General features: G+C 54.9%; 1 protein-coding gene and 1 pseudogene across 5 annotated transcripts in view; both read left to right on the top strand.

Annotated features, from left to right (window-relative positions):
• The window catches only part of TARBP1 (TAR (HIV-1) RNA binding protein 1), a 55436-nt gene that overhangs the window by 35657 nt on the left and 4362 nt on the right, over nt 1-15417 (top strand). For 4 of the 5 annotated variants that reach the window (XM_036235595.1, XM_036235593.1, XM_036235592.1 and 1 more), the window contains 11 exons: nt 1092-1279; nt 1667-1892; nt 2085-2273; nt 3508-3701; nt 3874-3945; nt 5373-5493; nt 6803-6913; nt 8988-9137; nt 10484-10570; nt 11179-11366; nt 13753-13834. In XM_036235595.1, coding sequence (XP_036091488.1) covers nt 1092-1279; nt 1667-1892; nt 2085-2273; nt 3508-3701; nt 3874-3945; nt 5373-5493; nt 6803-6913; nt 8988-9137; nt 10484-10570; nt 11179-11366; nt 13753-13834 — 1608 coding nt within the window. Of the gene's footprint in view, nt 1-1091; nt 1280-1666; nt 1893-2084; nt 2274-3507; nt 3702-3873; nt 3946-5372; nt 5494-6802; nt 6914-8987; nt 9138-10483; nt 10571-11178; nt 11367-13752; nt 14530-15417 lie in introns of those variants that run through there. The other variant, XM_036235594.1, reaches the window with a different exon arrangement.
• LOC118613396 lies at nt 4811-4926 on the top strand (annotated as a pseudogene).

The raw sequence follows: 15417 nt of genomic DNA, 5'->3' as shown, positions 1-15417 counted from the left end.
CACGTGGTGAGCGTTTAATCGAGCTGAGCTGAGTAATGATGAGCGGTTTGGGCTGCTAACTTAAACAATGCAGCTATTCGACTGCTTCAATAACAATTTTTAAAGTAGTTTTCAAGAACTGTCCTAAAAAAAGGTGGAGGACTGGTTAACATTTCAGCGGCCTGGCTTGAACCAATCAGCACGTCAGCGGCGGGACCGGACGCGGGGCGTGTGGGACGTGGGCAGGAACGAGGAACCGTGCCTCCGTTCCCCGAGGCTGGCCAGCTTGTCACTCGCTGGATTCCGCGGCGGTCGACAGAACACACGGGCCCAGAAGCAGCACCGAATTCTGCTCTGTGGTGGCGGTGGCGCCACGTGGCATTCACTGGCAGAGACGCTCGGTGTGCTGCGGGGCCTGGGGGGAGGTGTGGGCCGGGCGGTGGTGCGCGCCCTCCCAGCGGGTGCTGCCGGCAGCGTGGGGACACCGCGCTGGCCTCCCCAGTGCCACCGCCTCTGGCGCGGAGGTGGCCGGCTCCATCCACGCATGAAGCTGGGCGTCCCAGGCGCTGCACGGGTTTGCCCCGCGGGTCTCATCCTCGCAGTGGCCCGTGGGAGAGTCCACTGCTTCTGCGACGGCCCCGCCGTGCAGGGGACAGCGCCCAGGCGCAGCGTGCCCGCAGCACGCTGGCCCTGAGCGCAGAGCCGGAGGCAGACTCGGCCAAGTGGCTCCTGGGTCCTGCTCTTGATGGCTGTGCCGTGTCACCTCCAAAGCAACGTGACTGAGGAGTTAACATTTGTCCCCGGAGCCTTGATTAGAAACACCTGCTGCCCCACAGTTGCTGCAAGACCACAGGGGGTGGTCTGGATGTGTGAGGCGAAGGCCGAGGCTCCGGGGTGGCTGCCTGCCGGGCGTGGGGATCACACCGCCGCCTTGGTCTGCACCGCTGGGTGGTTACCGCCACTCGACATCCGCTGCCCGCCGGCCAGCAGCACCGGGTGACGCCGGGCGCCCTGCTGCCCGGGAGCAGGCGGGGGGGTGAGGCGCCGAACCCCCCCGATAGGTGATCGGGCCGGCCGGCCTGTGGTGGTGACGCTGCCCAACCTCTCCGCAGGAGCCGACCCTTGGGAGGCAGATTCAGAAGGTGGTCAGCATGGCCGCCCTGGCCGCGGTGTGCGAGGCCACTGCCTGGCAGCCGGAGTGCACGCAGGATGCCCTGGACGCCGGCGCCACCGACAGCTTCCTCGCCTCCCTCCCGCGCGGCCAGACGCTGCAGAAGCCCCGCCCGGGGGCGCTGAGCAGGTGCGTCCCCGCTGGGGTCTGTGCTCGCCCGGGGGCGTCAAGTAGGTGCGTTCCCGCCAGGGTCCGTGCCCGCCCGGGGGTGCCGAGCAGGTGTGTCCCCGCCAGGGTCCATGCCCGCCCAGGGGCGCAGACGGGGGCGCCTGCCGGGCGTCTGGCCGCCGTGTCCCGTGTCACAGCTGGGCAGCTGGGCACCTTCTTAGTTTTCTGCGAATCGTTCAAAGTGAGAGAGAGCACCTGTTCTCGGGCGGCCGGCACGTGGCGGCCCCGCGGTGCTGTGCGTCTGGTAGCCAGGACGCGCTCAGTGGCCGCGGCACGTCCCGGGGGAGGGGCGGCGTGCAGAGACCGTGACAGACTCGGGCGCTGCAGTGGCTCTGGCTCTCGTTCCAGTGTTTCTGAAGAGCCGTCTTCCCAAGGCTGGGGCAAGGTCGTCGCTCAGTACGTTCACGACCAGTGGGCCTGCCTGGCATTCCTGCTGGAGAAGCACCGCGCCCCCGCCTCGGACGCCGCGCGGAACCCAGGGAGCACCCTGCGGTCCGCGCTGGACGCCCTTGGCGTGCTGCCCGCCCAGCAGGCGTCTCCTGTGCTGCGCTGCATGAAGACCCTGGTTCCCCAGGTGAGTACCGGGGCCCCGAGCGTGGCGCCGGCTGCCGGTGACCGGAAGGGGCGTTCGCATGCGTCGGGCTGAAGCCACGTCCGAGGGAGCAAAGGCAACCGGTGTGTGGGCTTCTCGGGAAAAGGAGTGAGCGGGCAGGGTGGAGCCACTGTCTGCACCTGACCGATGACCTGTGCCCCGCCCTCCTGCCAGCTCCTGGCCCCCGCCGAGCCGCTCTGCATAGAGGCTTTCGACGCCGCGTGGAAAATCGTGTCGTCTCTGAGCAACACTCAGCTGATATTCTGGTCTAATTTAAAAGCCTTCGTTCAGTTCGTTTTTGATGCCAAAGTGCTCACCATTGCTGCAAAAATCAAAGGCCAAGCGTTTCTCAAAATAAAAGAGGTAACTTTGTTTTTTAACCGGGGTTGAGAGAAAATGCGTGACTGAAGCTTCACGTCACATCCGGTGTCAGGCGTGTGCCGCGGTGGGACCAAGCGAGTCGCCGTGACCCGTCTCCAGAGCGCGCGCATCTGGGGGCCTGAAGTGCCGTACCCCGTACCCCTTAATGTGCCCCCCCGCCCCGGGTAACCGCCGCTCCGCTTCGTCTGTGAGTCTGACCACTCAGGTCAAAAGGGGTTTTCTTCCTGATGTGCGGGACACGCGCCTCGGGGAGGAGAGGGCTCCCTTTGTGCCTGCTCGTTAGACCTGCTGCTGCTTGTCCCGTCAGTGGACATTTTGACCGTCCTCCAGCGTCACGGGTGAGAACGAGAAAATCTCAGCTGTCGCAGAGGAGGTGGCCCGCGGGCCACGCGTGTGCTGCATTCGGTTCACGTCTTGTCAAAGTTTCAATTAGTCGCTGGCTTTTAAGAATTGGAAAATTTGCATGAAAATCTTGGAAAATTTGGATGATCTGGCAACACTGGTTACTGCTACCTGACAGCGGTCACCTGACACTCCACCCAGCGGCAGTCACCTGTCACCCCCGAGGGCGGCGGCCGCCTGGCACCGGGCAGGGGCCGGCCGGCAGGTGGGCCCTGCCGCCCTGCTCCTGCTGCCCTGTGCGTGGTGTCGGGGATTCGCCGTCGCGTTCGTGCCTGTGATGTTCCCGTGCGAGGGACACTGCGCGTGTCAGCTAGTTACGGGCCCTGGCTTCTGGGGGCGCGTCTGTTCGTAACCACTGGTCCGCAGTGGGGAGCACTCGCCTGCAGGGGCAGCCGTGCGGCCCTCTGCCTGGGCCGGCCCCGCGGCCCTGTTGCCCGCACACACCTAGCGACCGGGCCTCTGCCGCCCAGGGCAGGGGAGGCCCCTGGGGAAAGGAGGCGGGCCACGGAAAACAGCGAACAGGGCCAGGTGCTTTCTTCCCTTTTGTTCCTTTTGCGCAGTGGTTTCTCATGGAGAGTTCTCGGTGCCTGTCACCATCAGGAAGATGTTACTATTGCTGAGTCATGAAAACTTTGCATTCTGTGGTTGTTGATCAGTTTGCAGAATCCTAATGATAAAGCATTTTTAACTTTTCAGACTTAATGTTGAAAGTATCATCTAAAGCCATTCACGGAACAGTTTTTAGCAACACCAACTTTTTTTTTTTTTAAAAAAACTAAATCGGTCAAAGGTTGTAACGACCGTTTCATTCCAGATCATGTACCAGATGATTGAAATGTCTGCTGTGAAAACTGGAGTCTTCAACACGCTGATCAGTTATTGCTGCCAGTCTTGGATGGTTCCCGCTTCAAGTGCGTCCAGAGTCGGGTCCTTGGCAAACGCTAAAAATTACAGTGAACTTGTCCTCGAGGCTTGCATATTTGGAACTGTGTTTAGGCGTGATCAAAGGTAAAGGTGCTGTCATTTCAGACTTTTGTGACATCTCTGAGTACCTGCGTGCGTAGAACTGTCTTTATTTTGAGACTTTCAGTTAGAAGAAGATAAAAGTATTAACTTGAAATTTGGGGCTTTAATTCTTTTTTCTAAAACCTGTTCTTTGTCAAATGTTTTTTATGGAAAGACTCATTCAGGACGTACAGACCTTCGTAGAAAATCTTGGACACGATTGTGCAGCAAACGTTGTTATTGAAAAGTAAGTTGAGTTTTTTTACGACTTGGCATAAGTGGAGTGTTCAAGATTTAATGTTATAATAGAGACATTCTGTATTTGTTTAATGATTGTTTACTAGTGATACCTGTTATAAGATACCAAATGAGCCTTCAAAAGTATGTTAGAAGTTATATTCCTTTGCTAATTTTTTTCAGATCATCACTATTTCCTGAGATTTGATAAACTTTAAAAATTTTATAGTGTAAAGTCCAACATAAACAAGGAAATGACTATGGAGAACATAAAACCCCTGTTCCTCTTTTTTGGGGGGTGGGGAGTGGAGGGGTGATCACCAGCACACATATTTTGTTCATTTTTGGTTAAAATTTACCATTTACCAAGTTAGTATGCTCACACACACAAAAAAATCACTCTTTGAACAGGCCCTAAAATTTTGACTTCCAGGGTATAAGACTGTTTTTATCTTTGAATTAAGGTTTTTTTTAGAGCTTATGAAATAGCTTTTTAATAGTTGTTTTTTTTTTTTAGCATTGTTTTAAAAGTCTGCGTATTTGTAAAGAGGATGAATGATTCACTAAGTGCCACGGCTTTGTGTGATCTGCCACTGTTCGTTACATGTACAATGTTTTCATCTTTGTCTCGACTGGTTTAATGCAGCAGCGAAAGTGAAATTGTTTAGTTGGTGGCTCCACAATGACTTCGATTTCTGCTAGACAGATGTTTTGATGTTAAAGTGACAGTTACTTACATCGTCACAGTTATAACGAACTCCAGAAACATTCATTAACAGCGTCACTTGGATGTGGTTCAGTAGAGTCGCGGTCAGCATGTCTGCTTTACACGCAGAAGGTCCTGGGTTCGCGCCCCAGTGGAGCCACGGTCCATGGTCTACAGCCATGCCACCCCGACCAAGCCCGATGCCTGATCTCGGAAGCTAAGCGGGGTCGGGCCTGGTTAGTACTGGGATGGGAGACTGCCTGGGAAGACCAGGTGCTGTAGGCATAACTAATAATAATTTTAAAAAAGTCACTTAGTTTATCCTTCCACATCTGGGCACTGATAATGTGAGTCGGGCCTCCACGGAGGGGACATGTGCTCGAAGCAGGAAGAGCTGCTGAGGCCCGGGTGCCAGTCCTGGCCCCTGAGCAGACGGAACCGTCCGGGCCGGGCCCTTGGGAATGGCCGCCTGGGCCACACGTGGGCCGTTTTGTCCACAGCCGAGATGGTGCTGACCCCGGATCAGCCTTGTGTGCGCAGTTCTCCAGGAGTCTGGGTGAATTTGTGCTCATCGGGTCTGTCCCGAATTAAAAAGCGTGTCATTAAGGGTGGCCCCACTTAACTGTAGAAGGCCGGGAAGTTTTGATGTTATGGTGTTTTGAAACTAATATTCGAGGTATTTTTCTGTCCTGACAATGTATGAACATACTCCATCATTTTAAATTTTTTAGTACTAAAAGAGAGGACCACTACGTCAGAATTTGTGCTGTCAAATTCCTGTGTTTATTGGATGACTCAGATCCATCTCACAAGTTGTTTATGGAAGATCTTGCAATCAAGCTATTAGATAAAGTAAATATGCTTCATTTTACTTTAAAGTGTCTTTGTTTTTGTATAGTTAACAAGTCAAAATCCAACATTTGCTCTTTATGTTGACAGAATATGCATTTCTAAATATTTTTTAACGAGAAAAGACATGAGGCTTATGTTCCATATTTTTAGTCAAATCGTGGTTAGTAATTGTCTAACTCAGGATTGGTTTTAGAAGATAATAATGTTTTCCCTGTACTATCTAAACATCACTCTGTATTTCCGAGTACCAGTCAAGACCAGTTATGTTTTGAGTGGGTGATAGATTCATACATCGCTTTGTGTGAGAAATACTTAAAAGGGTAAAAATTTAGAAAGTAGCATAATGCAAAGAATTGATTTTTTTGAGTCTACAAAATTTTTCTAAATGAACATTACACTGTCTGAACAATGGGCTTAATCCAAGAAGAGAAAAGGGGGTAAAATCAGATACACTGCTCACGTCCGCACCCAAGGCCGAGCTGGACGGCGTGGTCTGCCGTCCGCCCTCTGGTTTGGACTCCAGGATGGAACCGGTGGCCGTGGAACCTGCTAATTGGAACTCAGTGTTCACCACACGTCCGTCAGCTTTATTACAGAAAACCTAGGAGGTGTTTTTTTAATGCAGAAATCTCTGTGGTGCTGGGGCAGGGGTGGCATCTCAGACGCTTTACTGGTCCCTGAAGGACGAGTAGAATGTGAAGCGGCGGGTGGCCCGGCAGCTGCACCGGGAGCGCGCGCTGTGCGCTCGCGGAGGCGCTGCCCTGCCCCGCCCCACGCCCGCTGCCGGCTGGTCCCGTGGGCGCCGGCTGGTCACCTGGGTGCCGGCTGGTCCGCTGGGCGCCGGCTGGTCCGCTGGGCGCCGGCTGGTCACCTGGGCGCCGGCTGGTCCCGTGGGCGCTGGCTGGTGCTCACGTCAAGCTGCAGGTGCCCTTGTTCCAGACGCAGACGACGTGGCGTGAAATGAGCGCCCGTGTGGGACACCCTGAGACACCCGTCAGACAGCTCCGTCTGTCTCGCCCTGTGGCTCCGCATCTCCCCCTAACGCCCATGAGGGAGTGGACATTCCCTGCCAACACTTTTTGTACTGAATGCAGTTTTATGGTCTCTTTTCCAATTCTAAAAGCAGATAAACAAAAGCAGCTACACACATGATTTTGAAAGGAAAGTAAAATGTGTTATCCTCCTTTCTGCCTTTTGGAGGAAAAGAGGCTCCTGTGCCCCGTTTAAAACTTCTCAGTCTGAAGTTGTCATTGATTTTGTTTTCATTAATCGCACGTTCAGTGGGTAATGACTGTTGATCCGCCCCCAGGACGAATCGGTGGCCAAGTCTAGAACTCGATACTATGTGAATTCTCAGCAGCACCGAGTGAAAAACCGGATTTGGCAGATTCTGCTCGTACTTTTCCCCAGATTTGATCAGGTAATATTTATTGTATTTCTACCTTTAAGCATCACATTTTCATATGAATAAACTCAGTAGAAACTGTCATGCATGATTTTAAAATTGAGAAAAGTAATCTGCTTGAAGTTTATACTTCAGTTCTTAAAATCGAAGTTATTCAGAACTTTTTTTTTAAATGGAAAGAATACTAAGGCAATTTGGGGTTGTAGAAATAAACTAGAAACTGGTTTACGAGGCCCCGTTTAATATTTTTTATTTCAGTATTTCAACGTAACGTTTTAACTGTTTAAAGTCTCGTGGCATTTGATTAGAAAATGTAAATATGTTGACGACTAGTTTTCCACAACTAAGTCACCTGGGAGTGTGACTGTTTTTGGACCGGCCGTGCTCACAGCCTGACTTGTGCACATTCAGGGGGGCATCGTCGTTCCCATGGCGGGTTTCCTGGCCCTTCGTTTCACGCGTAGTGTGGCCACGCGACCCAGCCGAGCAGGGCCCGGGGACAGTCGCCACAGAGTCTCGTGACTCAGGCGCTCCTCCCCCTCCCTGGGGAGGCGGGGACAGCGAGCGGACTCCGATTTCTCTGATTTTCTTTGCTCAACGTTCCCATCAGGAAACTAGGTCGGCATCATGAGGATGTGGTGGCGTATCTCACGCTCTTTGTAGACATGGTTTTGAATGCATCGCCTCCCCACCTGTTTTAAATGCTTGAGAGGGTTTTTAAAATGTGACCTCTTTTTTTAATACAATTTTATGAAGCCTTGTGTCTGTGAGAGAGACGTTTCTGTACCTGTATTATATCCGAATGAATCGTTTGGATGAATGTGGGGTCCCTTCTGGGGAGCAGTGCGGTGGGCGCGTGGTGGGCGCTGGTTTTCATCAGGGGCCTTTTAAGGTTATTTGGCCTTTAAAATACTGTGTGTTCTACTTCTTTGAACATAAAAAAGTTATTTAAAAAGACGCACTGTAGAGCCGTTGCCCTAGGTTGCCGAGAGCGTTTTTTTCCTTGGTGTGAGGCCGCCGCAGAGAGGGGGTGACATCGGGGCGTCCCAGCAGGGGGGGTCCTGGAAGGGAGAAGGAGCCACAGCTCACGGGGGAGTCTGAGCTGCGGCCTCTCAGGGGTGCGTTTGCCTTCGTGACTGACTTCCACGGCCACGGCACCCCGTTTTCCACATGCGTGACCCGCTCGGGCAGGCGGAGTCAGAAATGAGGTCGAGTCTAAATTCACGCCCCACTCGGCACTGTCTCGAGCTTAAAACGAGCTTTTCTGCTCCTCCTCTGCCAATTAGAAATTCTGTCGAGGTAAATTCTTCTTTAAAATAAAGAAGTATACATGGTAAGTTTATACTTATGTTATTTTTGTTTTTTTATATGCTACTCAAATAAGCGCAGTTACTCAGACAGAAATGCAGTTTTTGAAGAGAAGGGTGGGGCGAGGGAGGGTGATTGAGTTCAGGGTGTCGGCGGAAGGGCGAGCATCCGGGGTGGAGGGGTGACCCCAGACGGCCCCCACCCCCACCCGGGGTTTCCTCTGCCTCCTGCTGACTCAGCGTCCTTGGTCCAAGTTTTGAGCCTTGGGCTTCTTGGCGCGTCTTGATCCGAGTCCGAATTCTCCCACTTACTGGTATGTGGCTTTGAGGTAGTTACTTAACTTTCCTAAATCTTTTCCTTTCCTTGTAAAAATACAATAACAACATTCCTCACAGAATTGATGTCCAGTTAAAACGTGAAGTATCTCATACTTTAATCAGCAGTTTTTAGGGTTTTGCTTAGAGTTGTAGATTCAATAATTACTTACAATAAAAGTTACAAAAATGGTGACTATTTAAATTAAATCTAATAGCCATTTTTAAAGCTGTTAAGAGACTAGGTCTTAATCGTTCCTACCACAAAAAAGAAATGAAAACGCGGCATGAGGGGTGTAGCTCCTGACCCCGTGGCACTCACTAAACCATGACAGGCGGACGCATCGGGTCAACGCCTTGGGTCCACACTCAGTGCTAGGTGTCGGTTATGTGTGACTAAAACTAAGTTAAAAAACTAATAACCATAACAACATAACAGTTTAACTTGTGAACTTTATTTTTCTCAGAATTTCTTGAATAGAATTATCGACAAGATTTTCCAGGCCGGTTTCATCAATAATCAAGCATCTGTAAAATATTACATAGAATGGATTATTATACTGATTCTTCATAAATTCCCTCAGTTTCTTCCAAAGTTCTGGGATTGTTTTTCTGACGTAAGTAAAGGAGATTTTTCGTGTTTTCTTTTTAATTAGGAAGCGCCTGGGGTGCTGCTGGGGGTGCGTTTCACTCTAATAGCCGTGTTGGGCCATCGGTCGCCCTGTCCCCGGGGTGCCCACCTCCTGTGCCGTTCTGCAAGATGAACGACTCAGGAGACAGAGACCCCGCCGCTGTGCGTCCCTCCGTTTTCCGTGGAGAGTCTTCCGTCCCACGAAACGAAGGAGGGAAGGCTTCGTCGCCGAGCCTGCTGCAGGCTTAGTTACCTTAGCGTCTTCGTTCTTAGAAATAATAATGCAGAATTAAGTGCGTTCCTCACATTCTAAAGAACGTTTTGGGTAGGGCAGTTTCAAACGTAAGCGAAGTACGCAGACTAGAAGGGGCGGACGCGCCACCCAGCGGAAACGCGCCAGCTCAGCCCTGTTCTCGCTTCGGCCGCACCCCTCCCCCCACCCCAGCTCGTCTCCTCAGCCTTTCTGCTGCGCGCGCGCTCATCCGTCCGTCCGTCCGTCCATCCACCCACCCATCATCCATCCAACCATCCATCCACCCGCCCACCCACACATCCATCATCTATCATCCACCCGTCCGTCTGTCTGTCCACCCATCATCCATCACCCAACCTGTCTCTTCCTCCCTCTCTCCCTCCCTCCCTGTTTCAGGGGAAACAGTGCTGGTCTCTCTCACTTCTCCCTGGGTCCTCGTTTGCCTTTCCTTTTGGGCCTCTACTCAGTTCTTCCCTTCATCCTTCGCTGTTCAACGTTGGGGGCGAGTGCCCTGCCCCCGCCTCCCTGGCTCTCCTGGAACCCGTGGCCGCGACAGGTTCAGAAACCGCAGAGGGCAGGGGCATCGTGTGCATCTGCACGCGCCGTCTCCGTCCAGCCGAACTCTCCCGTGGCTTTTCATCATGGCCTTTTAGTCCTCTCCGAGATGCCACTTCCCGTGGGGCCCCCTCTGCCACGCCTCCGCCACGCTCCTGTCCCCACCTGTCCCCTTGCCGTCCACGGGCCTCTCTGTTCTCCCCTGGTTCCTGCCCCGTGTTCTCCCCTGCATCGTCGTCCTGCCCCCGTGCAGGCCTCTTGTCACCCCGTCACCCGTCACCCGAGGGCACCACTTAGTGCAGTGAGCACCTTGTGCCTGCCGCTCATCCTGTGTGTTGGCTTTGGCCCTGAGAAGTTACTTTTCTTTCTTTGCTTTTAACTGCGTCTGCCCCCTGGGCCACGAGGCTGCGGGGGAGACGGGCCCCCATCCTCGGCCCCTCCCTGGGCCCCGCGTGGCGCAGTGCGGCACACACAAGGCCACAGTGAGCCTCGAATAACTTCTTGTTTATCCGGCATCTTTTCAGGGTGAAGAGAACCTTAAAACGAGCATCTGTACATTTTTATCAGTTCTGTCCCATTTGGACATCATTACTCAAAATGTTCCAGAAAAGGTGAGTTTCAATTATGAGAAAAGTTTAAGCTCGATGCACGTTGAGGACAGACACATTGAATCACGAAGTGTCCCGACCTCGCAGAAGGCGGGGGGTGGCGTGTGCCGTCGGCCGCCCCGTGAACGTGCTGTGGGTCCGTGGCAGCTCGGGCTCTTGGCGGGCGTGGCCCAGTGGCCATGTTCAGGCCCCACTCGGCAGAGCGTCAAGGTCGCGCCCGATGTTTTACTAGACGTTTGGGTCCGTCCGAGTGCATACTGACACTTGTCACTTCTTGTCGGTATAGAAACTGGGCACCATCGGGGCGACACCTCTGGGCTGAGGGACGGGAGGGTCTGGCGCGCACGGGGAAGGGTGACGGGGACGTCCAGGCTGTGGTGTCCCCCCCCGCTCCTGACGCCCCTGCCACCACTCGGTGCTGCGTGGGGTCGGGGTCTGGGGTGGGGAGGACGCAGCACCCCGTGAGACGCCTGGCTTTGGGGCCCTCGGGCTGGGCCCAGGGCGTGGTGGGCGGTGGCGGGCGCGGGGCTGGAGCGCCTCACGGGGCAGTGTCGCCACCCCCCGCTCACCGTGGCGGCCGCGGCTGAGGGACCCGCCTCCTCTCCCCGCAGGGCCCGGTGCTGGCGCGGGCCCTCGGCCTGGCGCTGCGCTGCTGCGTCCACCACCACTTCGGCGTGCGGCTGCACGCACGGCTGGCGCTCAAGAGGACCTGGAGCCTGTGCCGCGCGGCGCGCGCCGAGGGCATCGACGCCCTGATGCCCGTCGTCGAGTCCAGCCTCAGCCACGCAGACGGCGCGGGGTAAGGAGCCGCGCTGGCCACCGAGCAGGGTGCCGGGGTGGCCCAGGTGTCGCAGGCCCAGGCATATCAGTGGACACAGCTCCCCCGTCGGAAGCACTCACTGGGTCATCCCGACGGGGACAGGCGGGGAGCAGCGCGGTCACATGTGGAAGACCAGACGCCGAGTCTCTGCGTGTCAGATGGACACGCGGTGCAAGTGGGGCGGGTTATGGGCCGTGGCGGTGTCACCTGGTGCCGTGGCGAAGCCCTCGGTCGCCCCTGCCCTGCCTTGGCTTTCGAGACACTTGTTGCAGGGACGTCTGGGTGAGGAGTGGGTCTGGCAGTTTTCGGGCTCCGGAGGAGTGTAAATCCTGGGGTACAGGGCAGCAGGAGAGCAGAGCGCTGGGCGGGGAGACGGGATGGGGCGCAGGTGGGGGGGAGGGGGCACAGCGAGCTCCCAGCGGAGTCATCACGGTCGGCGGTCCACACGGCGCCGCCTGGCATGCCGGCCCCGTCCCGGGTCGTTCCCACGGGGGCCTGGCTGGCGCCCTCCGTCGTGCTGTGCGGGTGAGTGGCATCTGTCGTTCCTCGTGTTTGGTGACTCCTTGGCCGAGTGCTGGCGTCAGCAGCACACAGACAGGCGGCGCTTCTGTCTTCAAGGTCACAGTCAGGCGGAGCCCGACGACAGCTGTGTAAGGAGGTATGAGTCACGGCGAGTGCTCTGGGAAGGTCAGGTTGGTGCTGAGAAAGCAGATTCCGCCAGGACCTGCGGGCTGAGCGCGCAGCGGGCGAAGGGCGCGACTTCTGGGCAGGAGTTTGGGGGCCTGGAGGCCGGGGCGTGAGCTGTGCTCCCAGCTCGGGGAGGCGCCGGCAGCAGGAGGGCCGCGGGGTGCTGTGGGGCGCGGCTTGGGAAGCCAGAGGCGTTGCGGCTCCAGGACGCCCGTTAGTCTTTGCATTTTTAGTGTGAGGAGCAGATCGGAGGCGGGCACGGGGGCGGAGGTGGGGGTCAGCTTGCTCTGAGACGAGTGGGGCTTTGAGGTTCGAAGGAAGAGCCCGAAGGGCCCCCTGGACGTGGCAGAGCGCCTCCAGGAGTGTGGCCCGTGGGCAGAAGCGAGTGAACGTGGCCAGCGAGTGGGTGGGACAGTGCAGTGACATTTGTTAGATCCGGGCGATAGGTAGCTTTGTTGGTGTCTGTCTTCTGGGCCATTTGGAATATTTCGTGGCTTTAATTTAAAAAAAAGAAAAAAGGTGGCGAGGAAGGTGAAACGCAGCCCGGCCGTGCACGTAGCTCCCGGCACGGCGCTGCGCAGGAAGCGGGAGCAGTGGGGCGAGCCGGGTGAGCCGCCGCGGGACTCGCCTCATTCTGGCGACAGCTGGGTTGGGGTGGGCGTTCGTGGCAGGGAACAGAGCCGCAGAAGGAGTCACGCCGACGAGGCGGTCTCCTGCCCCGCCCCCCTTCCCACCAAAGCCGCTGCCCCGCGAACGGGGTTTCGGCAGCTGTCCCGTCGTGCGGCTGTGCCGTTAGGTCCCATGTCCCCTGCTAATGGATGCCTGAAGAGGGTTTTGTTTTGCTTAAGATCAGACGTAAAGGCCCTTCGAGCGGGCTGGAGGGAAGGCGGGAAGGTGCAGAGGGAGGGACCCGGAGCACACCCTGTGTGCTCTGCAGAGGGGACAGGCGGGCCGGGAGGCGGCGGGTCTGAAGATCCCGGCCGGGTCTCACCCCGAGACGTGAGGGGGGCGTCTGCCGAGGCGCAGGGCGAGGCCGCACCGGCCACCGCGGAGGGGCCCCGCCGGGAAGATTTGCTCGGTCAGCTTTTGGCTCGTCGATTGCGAATTTAAACTTGAAACCGGCCACGCTGTGTAATTTCCATCCCCACCTTTCGCCTTCTAAAGCTTGACAAATGTGTGAAGAATGTGAAACCTACTCACATGAAATGCGTGCGGCTCGTGGGAGTTTTCACAGTTCGGCTGTGTCGTGACTCTTCAGAGGCGAGAACGCGACTTGCTTGGTTTTCTCCAGGTGAAATCGTGTTTACCACCGGAGACTTAAGGACTCCCCCCCACGTTTCTCGAGTGGCCCGCCTCGGAGTTCTCTCCCCAGGGACTTTGGTGGTCTGGCTGGCGGGCCGTCCCTGTCCCGTGGCCTCTCACACCCTCCTGGAGACCCGGTTTCCCTCTTGTTGAGTCATGCTTGTTGTGAGGTTATTTAGTTTATTAAAGGTCAGATTTAGCGACCCTCTTTAAAGCGTGTGGACCGCGCAGGGACGGGCGTGTGAGCGTCGGGACGGTGGTCGGGACGGTGGTCGGGACGCCCGCCTGCCCCCTCGCGGCTGCGCCTCCTACCCTAGCCTCCCGTGTGCAGTGTTCGTTGTCTGACAGTCCCTCGTGCCGTGCCCTTCATCCCCAGGAACGCCAAGAGGAACTGGCGGCGCATCCAAGACCACTTCTTCTTCGCCGTGTTCCACCCACTCGAGGACTACTGCCTGGGGGTGAGCGCACAGCGGCGTTCGCGGACTCTCCTGTGTCCTTGGCCTTCGTGCGTCCTCCCTGCAGCCGCTGCCGGTCACGGTCAGACTGGCTTCTCCCCGAGCACACGTCACCTCCCACCGTGCAGTGCAGGTCTGATTCTGCCACTTGCCGCAGACGACTGGCTTGCGTTCCACGGGCCAGGCGCCTTCGCGTCCTCAGGCGGTGTCAGGCTTGTAAACGCTGGAAGGGGGCGTGTGACAGAAATCGGCTCCGTCCAACGTGACAGGGACGCGAGTGAGAACAGCTGTGCAGGTTTCGCTGTAACGAGGCCCATTGTTAGCAAAAGCACAACAAAATCTATTTTTGCTTAATTGCCTTTTCTAGGTTCTGGGTGACTAAAATTGTCTAGCAAATGACACATCACCTCACCGGGTGTAACCGAATGTGCTTATGATTTTAAGAACCATGTTTATAACAACTAGCATGTAAATCAATATATAAATTTTAAAAATTTGTACAAATTGCATTTTCTCCCTCTTTCACAATCGTAATGTTCTGCCTCCGAATTAAAACATTTAACCTAGTTCTTTTTCTCTAAAGAACGTGGACGTATCAGTAACGTCAGCTACTGTGCGTGTGCAAATTTTTTGGATTATTACTAATAAGCTGGCCTTTAGAAAAACACAGATCTATATAAATTGCGAGATGTTCACTACGGAACATTAACGTGTACTTTGTTGCTTCACTGCAAAAATGGCTTAGGGGTTTTCACATATTTTAACGTGCTCTGTTCCATGTTCTTTGGTGCCCAGGTGCTTTGCCATCTTTCTGAAGGAATCTTAGTGACTGTAGTGTTAAATCAGCCTTTCGTTTGGGTCTCCAGCAGGAGGCGTCCCCAGCTCTCCTCTCCCCAGCCCTGCCTTTGGCTGCCGCACTCTCCTGTTTTATGTACTTCATGGTCCGTGAGTGACAGGAACCATGACTGTGTGCGACGAAGTGATGCACGGCACACAGGAACGCTGGCCCTTTGTCCCTCTGTACCTGTATCTGCACCTGCATGATACCTAGTTGCAACCATTTTGCCAGTTTAAATTTACAAATATTGGCACGAAGAAAATCATATTCATTTTAAAGATTTCATGACGACTTGCATGTTGTTTATTCCATTTTTTAATTGCCTGTTTCTCGCACGAATGCTTCTCACGAGCCTTTCGCCTCTGACGATTTTCTGGTTCAGTTTTCGTGGGCAAGAGAAGGATCGTGTATGTCATGAGTAAATAGTTTCCGTTCGTGGTGCGGTTGACAGAATACTGCTCCCTGCTGTCTGAACCCGATTTTTCACACTTTACAGTGAGCAAGTTGAAGGCAACAGGAAAGGCTAAATAAATGGCTCGTTGTGGCTCAGACACAGTCAAGGCGAAACTCAGGTTGTGCGTTTGCCTCATGGTAGTAAAAGTGAAGATCTGGCATCGAAAGAGCCTGAACGCGACTGCTTCTGGAGAAGGGGGTGATCAGTAAATAGCCTTTTTCCAAATGCTGCCCAACGGCACTATGGACTAATTTCAAACACTTTTTGCTTCTATTAAGCGCAGGGTGGCTTTTT

The sequence above is a fragment of the Rousettus aegyptiacus genome, unplaced genomic scaffold (assembly GCF_014176215.1).
Source record: "Rousettus aegyptiacus isolate mRouAeg1 unplaced genomic scaffold, mRouAeg1.p scaffold_m13_p_18, whole genome shotgun sequence".
NCBI lineage: Eukaryota > Metazoa > Chordata > Mammalia > Chiroptera > Pteropodidae > Rousettus > Rousettus aegyptiacus.
Note: the sequence above shows the minus strand (reverse complement) of the source record. Positions and strands in the feature narration are given on the sequence as shown.